Source organism: Mauremys reevesii, linkage group 3, assembly GCF_016161935.1.
Source record: "Mauremys reevesii isolate NIE-2019 linkage group 3, ASM1616193v1, whole genome shotgun sequence".
Classification (NCBI taxonomy): Eukaryota; Metazoa; Chordata; order Testudines; family Geoemydidae; genus Mauremys; species Mauremys reevesii.
The window spans coordinates 15,056,819-15,068,841 of NC_052625.1; the positions used below are offsets into that span (position 1 = coordinate 15,056,819).

Consider the following 12,023-nt stretch of genomic DNA (forward strand, 5'->3'; position numbering starts at 1 on the left):
CACCTTCCAGTCTTCTACCCCATGCCTCACCCTCGACATCAGGAGAGTCCTGGCCTTCTACCTTGACAGGATGAGGGCCTTCAGGAACTCCCCTAGACCAGTGGTCCCCAAACTGTGGAGTGTGCCCCCTAAGGGGCACAGAGGAATATTTGTGGGGCACAGTGGGGCCCAGGCCAGCCCCCAGGAGGTGGGGAGGAAGCAATCTGCCCCCAGCTCCAATCTGGCCCCAGGTGCAGGTCCAGCCCCAGCTCCCAGCCCTGCTCCTGGCGGGGCTCTGCTTCTAACTGTGGCCCCTAGCTCCAGCTCCTGGCCCCAACTGTGGCCTCGCTCCTGGATGAGGCCCCACTCCCACTGCGGCCTCTGGCCTTGACCGCAGACCTGCTCCCAGTCCCAGCCCCCAATCACAGCTCCCAGGGCGGCATGAACCAGGTAAGGGAGGGGTGGGGGCAAAAAGTTTGGAGAACACTGTCCTAGACTTTCCTTCTCCATTGTGGAAAGATCCAAGGACTCAGCAATATCAAACCAAAGGCTCACTAAGTGGGTTCCGAACTACATCAGACAGTACTACCAAATTAGCAACGTGACCCTTCCATATTCAGTTTGTACACATGCCACAAGATCGATCTCATCCATCGCCTTCTTCAAGAATGGTCACTATGGGTGCTCTATAATCCACCCACCTCCTCTCTACATCGGAGTTCTTGTCAGTGACTCTGTGGCAGAGGAGGAATTGAGGGGGGTTAGCCCATGCGTGCTGACTAGACTCGTGGCACAGCATGTGGGGGGACAGCGCATGTGTGGGCCTAATGGACCCTGCTACTGAAGTTCTCTGATCTGCAGCTCAGGGACACAAGCACACCTACAGTGGAGTACTCATAGGACACATCTCGAAGAACCCTCATTATTGCACAAGGTGAGTTACTTCTTTATACTTGGGAGGAGAAGGCAATCAGGAATTGATTATTTATGATATGTCTCCTAACCTAGTGGTTCTCCAACCTTTCTTTCTGTGGACCATTTTTGTAAGAGAGAGATCCTGTTGGGGACAGATGGATAGGATGCACACGCAAGGGGTCCTTTCTATTTGAGATCATCGGTGACTTGATTAATCAATTTGTTACCTGCTGAATCCTTCTTTCCATAGAATTTTAGGCAGAATCCATAAATGAAGTAAAAGGAAACTGGTTTGAGAACTTTTTTTTAAAATGTGGAAGTTGTTGATTTTAAATCCTGCATCAATATTTGTTAATGCTGCTACCATGTGCTGCTGTGAATGTATTTTATAAAACGTGAACATCTGTGTATTAAAAATATTGCATGGTGTTTATGTATAAGCCAGTGCATATGTGTGTGCACTCATATCTTAGGCTAAATTATGGCCACTGTGCATTGGTGGCTTGCCTGCGGGAGGTCCCCGGTCCCGCGGATTCGGCAGCACGCCTGCGGGAGGTCCGCCGAAGCCACGGGACCAGCGGACCCTCCGCAGGCATGCCGCCAAAGGCAACCTACCTGCCACCCTCACGTGGCTTGCCGCCCCAGGCCCGCGCTTGGCATGCTGGTGCCTGGAGCCGCCGCTGGGTGTGCCAGAGAAGAGTGAAGCTGTCCTTCATCACACCCCGTCACATCACGTCTCTGTAGGAGGCAGGCAGATATTTGGTTGTTAATGCCCCAGGAATATTTTGGGGAACAGGATGTCCAACACTGTTCACAGAACTCCAAGCCTTAGAAGGAGTGCGGTTAGGAAATTAATTTGGCTCCTCCTTCCTGCATTCTAGCTTGTGGGTACAGGACTGCAATTTGGAGTGCAAGGTACACCTGTAGAACACATGTAGCAAGTGCTGTTCTGCAGTGTGTTCACCCCAAGCACGACTTGCGTGCATAATGCCTCCAGGTGATGCACCTTCTGCTCCCTACCAGTGTGACTGTAGCTCACAAAATTGTAATATATTCTATTAACATATCTCTCTCTCTCTCGCTCTCTCAAATATGTGTGTGGTCATATGTATGGTTGGGGTGGGGGTGTGTAGGTGCACACACTACTCACATACAAAACACTATATACTTTGCATGTAGTCAAATAAGCATTAATGGGAAGTGAAATATTGTACACATGAGACCTGATGCAAAGTCCATAGGAATTTTTCCAGTGACTTCATTGGGCGTTTGGATGAGGGTCCTGAAGATTTTATTTTTTTATGGAGTAATAAAAGTATTTGATTTCACCCCTAACTCCATTATATTCCATAATTTATAACAAACATTACTAGAAAGATGACTTTGTTGTCACTCTGGTTTTAAAGTTGAGAAGCTGTGCCCAAGGAACCTTGTGTTAACCATTCAAGTTTACAAATAATATTAATTTATCAGAACCTAAAATACCTGATGAATTTTTAATAGTCCATCTTAAAGTAAATTCTTCTCTAGGAGTTTTTATATATCCAAAAGAGAAGCCAGAGTATGTGTGTACTAGCTGAGAGGAACTTAACATTTTGTGAAGTTCATGTGTTTATCATTCACTACTTTATAACATAGTACAAGCTGTACTTGATGGTGCAGAACCAAGTGCTAACTTTCTTTAATGTATGTTTTTAAGAAAACTTGGGAGATGTTTGTATGTATAACACACACAGATCTAGTTCAATATGTGCTTTAAAGATCTTTTTCTCCTCGGTTTTCACTTTTTAGTTTAAAATGATAGTACTACGAATTCTATTAAACTGATACATTGTTGTAGCAACTCTCCATTTAAATGCATCTCACTCTGTTGTACATGGTATTTGCATATTTAGCAGAACAAAACAGTAAGTTGGTGGATTTGAAGCTGAAGAAGCTCCTAGAAGCTCAGCCACAGGTGGCAAATTCACTCTCCAGTGCTGCTCAGAAAGCTGTAACTGATAGCTCAGAGCAAGACATTAAGGTAAGTTTTGATTAATGCTTTTATCTCAGTACCTGTGTGTTCTGATTTCTGTTTTGTACTTTATGATGAGGAAAATAATTTCTTATCAAATCCATCACAGTAAGAATCTGCTGGGCAGTGCAGCTGCAGAGTTTGCAGTGCAGTGGGGGTTTTCTATGTATCAATCAACACATTTTCTGTTTATATTATGATTTTTTTTTTAGCCATACTATAGCTATAACTGTAATTGGCTGGCATAATCGTGAGGTCTGTACAAACACCTCTAAATTCTTACTGTTCAGCTTACCACTTAAATCTGAAATGAAGGCATAGGAAGAGTCAGTGGCAAAATTCTCATTGACTGCAGTGAGAGCAAAATTGGACACCACATATTTTTCTTCCCTTTCAAGTCTCTCACCACCTGTCTTGCTCAACCAAAACTAGAATGTATTATGTTGTAAAAATATATAGAGGTCTGTGTAATCTGGAAGTGAATGATTCTGAGAAAAATGAATTTTAAGACAAGTATATACACTGCATGTTTTGTCAATCTTTAATGTACATCATTTTAACATAAAGTACATACCTATGAGTTTTCCATTTCATTTTCTTAATTAGGCCCTTTTATGTTATTACAACTAAATAAAAAATACCCTGTGCATGTCATTAATATCTGTATGGCTTTGGGGCACTTCCAGTTGTGTATAACTTTTCACCCACCTGCAGACTGTGGGGACAGCACTGCTGACTGAAAGGATTTCCTTCCCCAGATACAGAGATGCTTTGAAGTCCCAAAACAATGACTTTCATTGCTTTTCCCTTACACTGTCGGTTCCTATAAATTGGTGATGAAAGTGTGTGGCAGCAGTAGAGGACTTTCGGTCTCTATCTTTGAACAAAAGGAAGCCTGGATCAAGTCTGATTTTTGCGTTCAGTTTAGCTTTCTGCAGTGGATTTAATGCAAAATGAAGCTGGCCCAAGAATAATACAATGGATTGAAAAGGCTAACTGAATTAGTGGGCTTAGAGGAATACATTTGTAAAGTGGCAGAAGTCCCTAGTCATAAAAAGGTTTCTTAAAATGGGATTTACTTGCTAATCGCACTGATATTTTAGCATGTTGCCAGGCCTAAAAAATTAGCCTTGTTTGTTTATTTTGGTAAAGACTTGAGTTCATACTTCAAATATCTATTGTCCTAACAACAGGAAACCACCTTTTATTTAAAACCAGAATCATAGCAGCCCAAAAACATACATCTGGAAAAACATGCATCTAATGAGAGTGATACTTTTTTAAAGCTTAGTTCAATTAATGGCACACAGGCACCTTCATTAGGGCAATTTGATATCCGCTAACCTGATGAAAATGGTGTTTCTTTATAAAAGCTTTTCTGTATTAATTGATTTTTTTTAAGTTACTCCAACAAAAGGTGCAACTTAACAGCGTGCCTTTGTGTACGTCTTTTTAACGAAGAGTTTAAAAATGGTATTGCAAAGAATATATGGTGTCCATCTGTTCTCATGGAGCTTTCCGCATTGAGTTGGATTTGTGTTTTAATAAAATGCAGTTTACACGTTTATAAATGAGGCATTCTGTGTTTGTGGAAAAGGATAAACTGTTACCTTCCCTTGAGGATTCTGTATCCCAGGCCTCCTCGAGGCTAGAGAATAGGCCATTGGAGAACTCCCTCATTACTGATTGTCTCAATGCAGAGGAAGGGCAAAGTCTTGGTAGCTTTTGATAACCAGTTTCAGCATTCAGCAGGCTTAGCTATTAGTCATGCATCTTAGCCTTTCCCTATTTACTTTCAAAACACTTAATAAAAATAATAAAAGATTAGGTATAAAATGAAATATTTGTTTGGTACACAGCACCTCGGTATCTGCAGTTTCCACACATTGCAGTGGTTCAGTCTTCTGGGATATTTCATGTTGATAGAACCATTTGAATTTGTTACCAGTATTAACATAGGAAGCTCTGGAAAAGATAATTGTAGTTTCCTTAGCTGTAAAGGGCTTACTTACAAATCTGGCTTTGGAAAGTTATAGCTGATGAAATGCAGTTCAGTGGGATAGTATTATAATCCTACCTTTTAGCCTTCATCCAGCATTAGTGGTTTATCTCAATGGGCATAAAATTAGAAACTAGTTCTTCTTGTCATACAAGTCGGTGGGACTATACAAAACGATAGAATTCTTTACTGGGCAGAATTGTGAGGGAGAAAGACTAAAGGCAACATGCTTTTAAAGTGATTATAGATCATGTTTAGGAGTATACATTATGCAGGTTGGCACTAATGTATACCAGGCAGGACAAATTAAAGTTGTAAAAGAGTTATCTGTCATTTAAAATCCACACCACTGAAAGATATTCGTCATAGTTAACATATCTTGCTGTTGAGTAATACAGAGTCCTGCCTGATGATGCCAAACAAACCAAAACCAATCACCGCCAAAAAAAAAAGTTCATCACTCTGCTTTTTTCAGCGGCTGATACTTTTATCCCACACAAACAGCAATCTGAGTTGTGAAATTCTCTGCAAACCCCGCATTGTGTTCTGTCATTGAAACATACCTTTCCAATGTGTGATTTCACATTTGTAAACAAAAGAATCTGTTGTATGTCTTGTTTTTCTGACAGAATGGAACAGAAGAACATCGTGCTGAGCGATTACAAAAAGCAACAGAACGTTTTAGAAATCCTGTTGTGTTCAGCAAGGACTCTACAGTCAGAAAAACTCAGCTCCAGTCTTTCAGTCAATATGTTGAGAACCGACCAGGTAGGAGAAAATATAAAACATGTTTTCCCATCTTATGATTTAATAATATTTAACAATAAATATATTAAAATCCTGATAATGTAAGTCCACATTTCAATACACAAATATCAAGCTTTATAATAATTTTACATGTCTTTCCCCTTTTTTCAAGAGATGAAAAGGCAAAGATCAATACAGGAAGATACAAAGAGAGGAAATGAGGAGAAGGCAGCGATAACTGAAACTCAGAGGAAGCCATCAGAAGATGAAGTGCTTAATGTATATTAATTTTTTGTCTGGTTTCATGATTGCTGATAATTCCAAACTGTATGTGGAAATAGTGCCTTTATTTGTTAAAATGAGATGTTAGGGTTTTTTAGATGTCAATCTCCAGTGCATTCAAAGCAGAGTGAGAGGGGTGCGCTGTTGAATTAGTCTGCAGTGTGGTGATAATTGTCAGATAAAAAAAAAATGAATTTTTCAGAGTTCCACAGCCCCAGCTTCCTTGAGACATTTCCATCAGGGCACTTCCCATAAAGAGATTCCAGTATTGATCTACCGGGAGGATTTTAATTATTACAATAGCAGATACCGCAGAGCTGCAGTTAGAGGGAAGAGTCACATGAGACCTGCTAGAATTTCTCAGCCAACCCATTTTGTTGGCTTGGGTTAATGGGTGTTCAACCTTTCCATTATCCAGATCAGCCGTGAATTACTAGCTGAATGATGTTTGCATTAATATAATATATATGGTAATTTCTTCACTTAATTAACGGGGAGGTTCAGCTCAGTAGGGGTATGGGCTGATCATGTGTAAAATTGATTTGTGAGGGAAATATTTGATAGACCGCAGGGAGAAAGCTGCTTTTGATGGACAGCTGCGGGACAGAAGCAGGAAGAACAAGTTTTAACCTGAATTTTTTGACTGGAATCACAGCATAGTCTTTGATGGTGGTCATATGTTGCTGTCCACAATTTGTCTAAATACGTTCATTCTTTTTACTGAAGCACTTCAGTGCCAGTTAGAGATTTTGTAATGCTGTGATACCTATAGTAAATCACCTAACTTCTTAACAATCTCTCAGCTACTTTATTAGCATAGCTGTGCTTTAGCAAAGCAGGTAAGGTCTTCCTCAGTGAATTCACATTATAAATGCAGATAATACACATGAACACTTGGAATATTTCATCCTGACACAGCATTTCTTTTCATCTTCTAATAGCATTGTGAACAATTCTGCATGCTGACATTAGTGACATTTTTATACTGTTTTCAATTAATTGTAGTTGAAAGGCAATATATTTCACATATCATACATCACTTCAACTCGCCCACACTAATTCTCTTGTTCATGTACTCCACTTGGAGGCTGTCTCTCAGTAATTGCGTTGTGGCTACGAGACAGGTGAAAAAAAGTTTCCTTTAGAACTGATGCTATTTTCTGGTGTGACCGCAGTGTGTTGCAACAACATGCCTATTTCACCAGGTGCCCAAGATCTTAAAGTTCCAGACTTGTTACATATAGTTGTGGGACTTATGCCATCCTCTCAGCCTTCACAGTGAATTTATCTTTATTTGCAGTAATACCCGGCTATAATGATTTTTATCCCTATTGTACAACTGTGAAGCTGTACCGACTCTTTCAGCAATATTTACTGAGAAACAATTGAAAAAATTCAGTCAAATTAGTTGTGTCTGACTAACTAATCCAGCAACAAGTTAGCCAGTGATAGGGAAATACAGATGATAAAAGAGCCTGCATTTTCCCCTCCTATCCCCAAAGGATAATGGCTGTAGGTATATCCCTTTGCAAAGGACAAGAGGAATCTGAAAACAAGCCTCATCTGTATTAAGCTTCTCAACCTTAAAACTGTCTCAAAGAGCCTTGGGGAGAATTCCTGAAGGCTTATTGGTGATTATGAAGAAAATGTGGAGGAGGCATCCCTGAAATAGTAGTATTTTCATCCTAACTTCTTTTGCATAAATACCCCAACTATAATGTTTCAGCACTATGTAAGACCTCTTTTATGTCAGCCTCATCTATACAAACATTTAGTTTGCAGCAAGATGGGATGTGGATCTGCCTCTTGCTAGCCTGTCACAGACTAACTGTCTGTGTGGACCCTGCTGACGTACATTAATAGTTCATTAATGTACTTTGCTCAAGCCCTAGGCTAGCAAGAGGTAGATTCACACCCCAGCTTCCCACATGTAGACGGGGCCTAAGAGAATGTCCCAAATCAAAATAGTGCTCCAAAGGAAGTTGAACTCAATCTGGCCATATGAAAATAACTTTGGGGTACTGAATGACCACTCTCTACATCCTAGTGAGAGATCCAACTACACCTCTACCTCGATATAACGTTGTCCTCGGGAGCCAAAAAATCTCACTGCATTATAGGTGAAACCACGTTGTATCGAACTTGGCTTGATCCGCCGGAGTGCGCAGCCCCGCCCCCCGGAGCGCTGCTTTACCACGTTATATCCGAATTCGTGTTATATCGGGTCGCGTTATATCGGGGTAGAGGTGTATTTTGTAAGTCAGATTTGTTCACTGAGGATGTTTGTGGACATTTTGTGAGATTCGTGAGGACCGGTATATATTGTCCTTCAAGACAGTGCTGAAACATGTAGGATACAGAGGACAGACTTGACTTTTTAGTGCTGTATAACTTTTCTGGCATGAAAATGTTTTAAAGTGATTTATAAAATCTACATACAGGGGCTTCATTGCAGTTGGGGATTAACAAAACTGGGAAGGAGGAGCAGATCTAGTGTGTAGTCCCATTGCATCGTAGAGACTGTGCAGTGGATTTTGACAGCACCTGTCAGGATAAGAATCAAGGCTACACTAATTACCAATACTTTTACAGATCATTGTTTATCAGGGCAATAGCCTGCAGTAGGGGAAATCTGAAGAAGCATTACAGCCTAGTCTGGTGTGCGTCATCAGTAGAATTGACACAGAGAAACTAGATGCAAAAAGAAAGAAAGTTTGTTTTTGTTTTTCTAATCCCAAAACCCACATTTTGCATTTTCACCAAGATGTTCTTGTGATGGTTCTTTCTAAAAACACAGCCCCTAAAAATTAGCATTTTAAAAGAAAATAAAAACTGGATGTAACAGAAATCACACGTAACTTATCAATGCAAATAATAATATAAATAGTACTTTTGGATTATTGCTCTAGGTTTACTATGTTGTATATAACAACAGCTCTTACTTAGAAATAAATTATACAGAATTTCAAAAAATCAGGTCGTTTAAAACTGCAAAATCAACATCTAGACACTGAAATATTCTCTAAGGAAACCATGCTTTTTTTTAAAAAAAAAATAGTGCATCCAAATAATGATATTTGGCAAAATTGCGAGGTTTATAAAATGTAAGTGTTAGCTTTTTGGTAGTGAGCAGGATATTTGGTTGTTTAGGTAAGTGCCTTACTAAGTGTTTGTGGAAAGGAAAAATGCAACTTACAAGTGATGTTTTTTCTTCTTGTTTGTTCTCTTTAACAGAAAGGGTTCAAAGACACCAGTCAGTATGTTGTAGGAGAATTGGCAGCACTAGAGAATGAGCAAAAGCAAATTGACACCCGTGCCGCGCTGGTGGAGAAGCGCCTTCGCTATCTCATGGACACAGGTACGGTGCCCAATTACACTGTAAACAGTTTTGGCAAATTGAGCGTTCACAAACTCTTATAGAGTTTTGGAAGTGTGAATCTTTGAAGCCTGAATGTTCAGCAAAACTGCCTTGAAAATAAAAAGGCTGCGATTTGCAGCCACCTCTCTGGGCCCTGGTGATAAGAGTGCCTTCATGGGAAGTGATAACTTACCCTGATACCGTGTGAGCCAGCACTATTGAACAGTGTGCTCATCCATGCAGAGTTGGAATACACATCTGTGCCTCATTGATATGCCACTGCTAAAAAAAAAAAAAAAAAAGTAAGATCTTCACTGTGCTACTGATTCAGAGGAAAAAGAAAAAAAAAAAAGATTTGGCCAGCTAAAGCCATGTACTGCATGAAACAGAGCACAGTACATGGGGGAAGGCTCCATTGACGAGATCACTGAAATTTGAGAATATTATCTGGTTACTGATGCTGCACAATTTTTTATTTTTATTTTTTCTTTTCAAGAGAGCAGGTTTTTAAAAGTCTGTAATACTTTGTGTTGCAGGTGCAGTTGAAAGGATTAAAGTATATAGTCAGGTTTTTGTAAAATGCATTGTGGTTGCGAGTTCCCATCCGCAGTGAATGTTAGATTGGTATTAAATGCTGATTATCGTCATGGATGGGGAAGGTTTAAAAGCATCATGCCGTTTGGAACAAATAGTACTTTAGTATTTGAAAAATAAATAATACTTACTGTAATTCAGAAAATACTGATCCTGCCTTAGGAAGATAACATTCTTGGGAAGAAAAGTTAATTGCCGCACATTATTTTGTGGTTAAGTTATCTTTATATATGTATACAATATTAATATAAACATAAGGTCTGACTTTAACTTGGAAAGCAAGGTTATGTCGGGATAAACTAAAGATTCAGTCAGATGTTATTAATTTATACTGTTGTATAAAGATGAATAAACTAAATTTAGTACCATGGCATGAAATGGGGATGCAATATCTGTCCAAAATTGTAGGGTTTTTTTAAATTTGTTTATTTTCTAACATACCTTTGTTATTTGTTTGTTTTTTAATTTAAAAAAAAAATTCCCACACAAAGAATCTGTCTCCCTATATGAGTGTACAAATTAGGACCCTGATCCGGCAGCAGTTCTGGGCTTTATAAGTGCCAAGAGAGTCCTGCTTTATGTGATACTATAGAATTAATATATAAATGTGCCATCACACACCCTTGTGTGCATTCTGTTTGTGTGGGGGGGAGAGAAAGACGGAGATTATTTACTCAAAAAAACCTTATAAAATCAGAAAAGATGCATCTTAAAACAATTTTTAAAAGGCAAGTGAACTCAGAGCATCTCCTCTGGACATACACTGTTCACATGCACGGTAGCCAGCTCTTTTAAATCTAATTGTTCCTAGTCCTTGTTTTTGTTGTTAATATTTTAAAAGTCATTTTTCCTAAGTTTTAAAGTACAGAAATCGTTACTAGCTTCTTCAGGTCCTGGACATAGTGAAATGGACTTCTTAAGTCAAAATGAATATTTCTTTGTAAGTGTCCGGTATGAGATGGCAAGTGAGGTATAGAGTGGATTTACATAGCAAAGGTGTATAGGTTTATAACTGGGATGCTGATGGGGCACCCTTACCTATAGGGCTACAAATGGTGCAACTATATTGAGAAACATTCTTTTTGGATTCTTGGCCTATTTTCCTTTTGCTGTCAAACTTCCTTACATAATGCAGTTCTACATTTACATAAATTATTTGACTAGTGCAGGGTGACAATTCTGTATTTTCCTTCTCAGAATAACAGCACAAATGCATGTGTGGAGGGAGGGGGGAGGACACCTTTCAAGACTAGAGACTCTTGCCTGCACTTCCCTTCATAGCCTTTAAAGCAGGGTTTTTCAAACTTTTTCAAACTGTAGATCCCATCTCCCCTTCCAATCAATATCCCATTTGTCGTCATACAACATCCCTGGGGAAGCTACAGAAATTTCCAACATGGACAAATAATATTAGGGAAATGTTTGTGTTGTTAACTGTCTTTAGTTAACTGTCTTTGTGGGGGGGAAAGCCACGGTCTCCTTTTGCTCTTCTTTTAAAATTCTGCTCCATTGTGTTCTGTTTTGCCCTGCACATGCTTCCCTGCCACCTGTTCCTAGTATTGCCTCACTGCAGATATTTCCCTACTGCCTGCTTCTCTTCTACCCCTCCTCCTGGAGCCTTCTGATGGTGTCTGGCAACTCCAGTCCTGTTGGTGGCTCTGTACAAAAGGATGTCTCTGGTTTTCTCACCCATTCCTCTTAATGGAGTGGGCCCTAATGGAAGCAGCTAGGCAAACTGCTCCTCTGCCTTGTTTCCAGCTTCTTTTACAGGTGTCCAGGCTTGTCTTTTTCAGTTTCTGAATGCCTACAAGAGAATCTGGAAACAAGAAAGAAGAGTCAGCACCAAATGACCAACCAGCGTCCCATGGACCACCAGCAAGTGCTCTGTAGATCAAAACTTGAGAGCTGATGCAGAAAAAATTACCACAACCTGATAGGGTACAAAATCCCTCTAGGGAAGCTGATTGTTGATCTTTTGTGGGCTGTGGAAATTCTATCCTAGCCACTGGTACACATGTTGAGAAAACAGGGTTGCCAATTCTCACCATTTCATTCTATCTTGGTATTTGGTGTTTTTCTCAAAATCCTAGCTTCTAGATTCAAGAGATTGCAGGAGAACCTCAGCTTTCGTTTTT

The 12,023-nt window shown here is 39.8% G+C and overlaps 1 protein-coding gene and 1 long non-coding RNA gene across 11 annotated transcripts in view; one reads left to right on the forward strand and one right to left on the reverse strand.

Annotated features, from left to right (window-relative positions):
• The window catches only part of EHBP1 (EH domain binding protein 1), a 330,844-nt gene that overhangs the window by 280,143 nt on the left and 38,678 nt on the right, over positions 1-12,023 (forward strand). For 8 of the 10 annotated variants that reach the window (XM_039528959.1, XM_039528958.1, XM_039528957.1 and 5 more), the window contains 4 exons: positions 2,790-2,917; positions 5,537-5,675; positions 5,827-5,933; positions 9,171-9,294. In XM_039528959.1, coding sequence (XP_039384893.1) covers positions 2,790-2,917; positions 5,537-5,675; positions 5,827-5,933; positions 9,171-9,294 — 498 coding nt within the window. The remainder of the gene's footprint in view (positions 1-2,789; positions 2,918-5,536; positions 5,676-5,826; positions 5,934-9,170; positions 9,295-12,023) is intronic. The other 2 variants (XM_039528960.1, XM_039528962.1) reach the window with 1 other exon arrangement.
• The window catches only part of LOC120400432, a 26,980-nt gene continuing 21,830 nt past the window's right edge, over positions 6,874-12,023 (reverse strand). Inside the window, exons 2-3 of the long non-coding RNA XR_005595802.1 lie at positions 9,488-9,576; positions 6,874-7,049 (exon numbers count right to left, since the gene is read on the reverse strand). This is a non-coding gene — a long non-coding RNA (uncharacterized LOC120400432). The remainder of the gene's footprint in view (positions 7,050-9,487; positions 9,577-12,023) is intronic.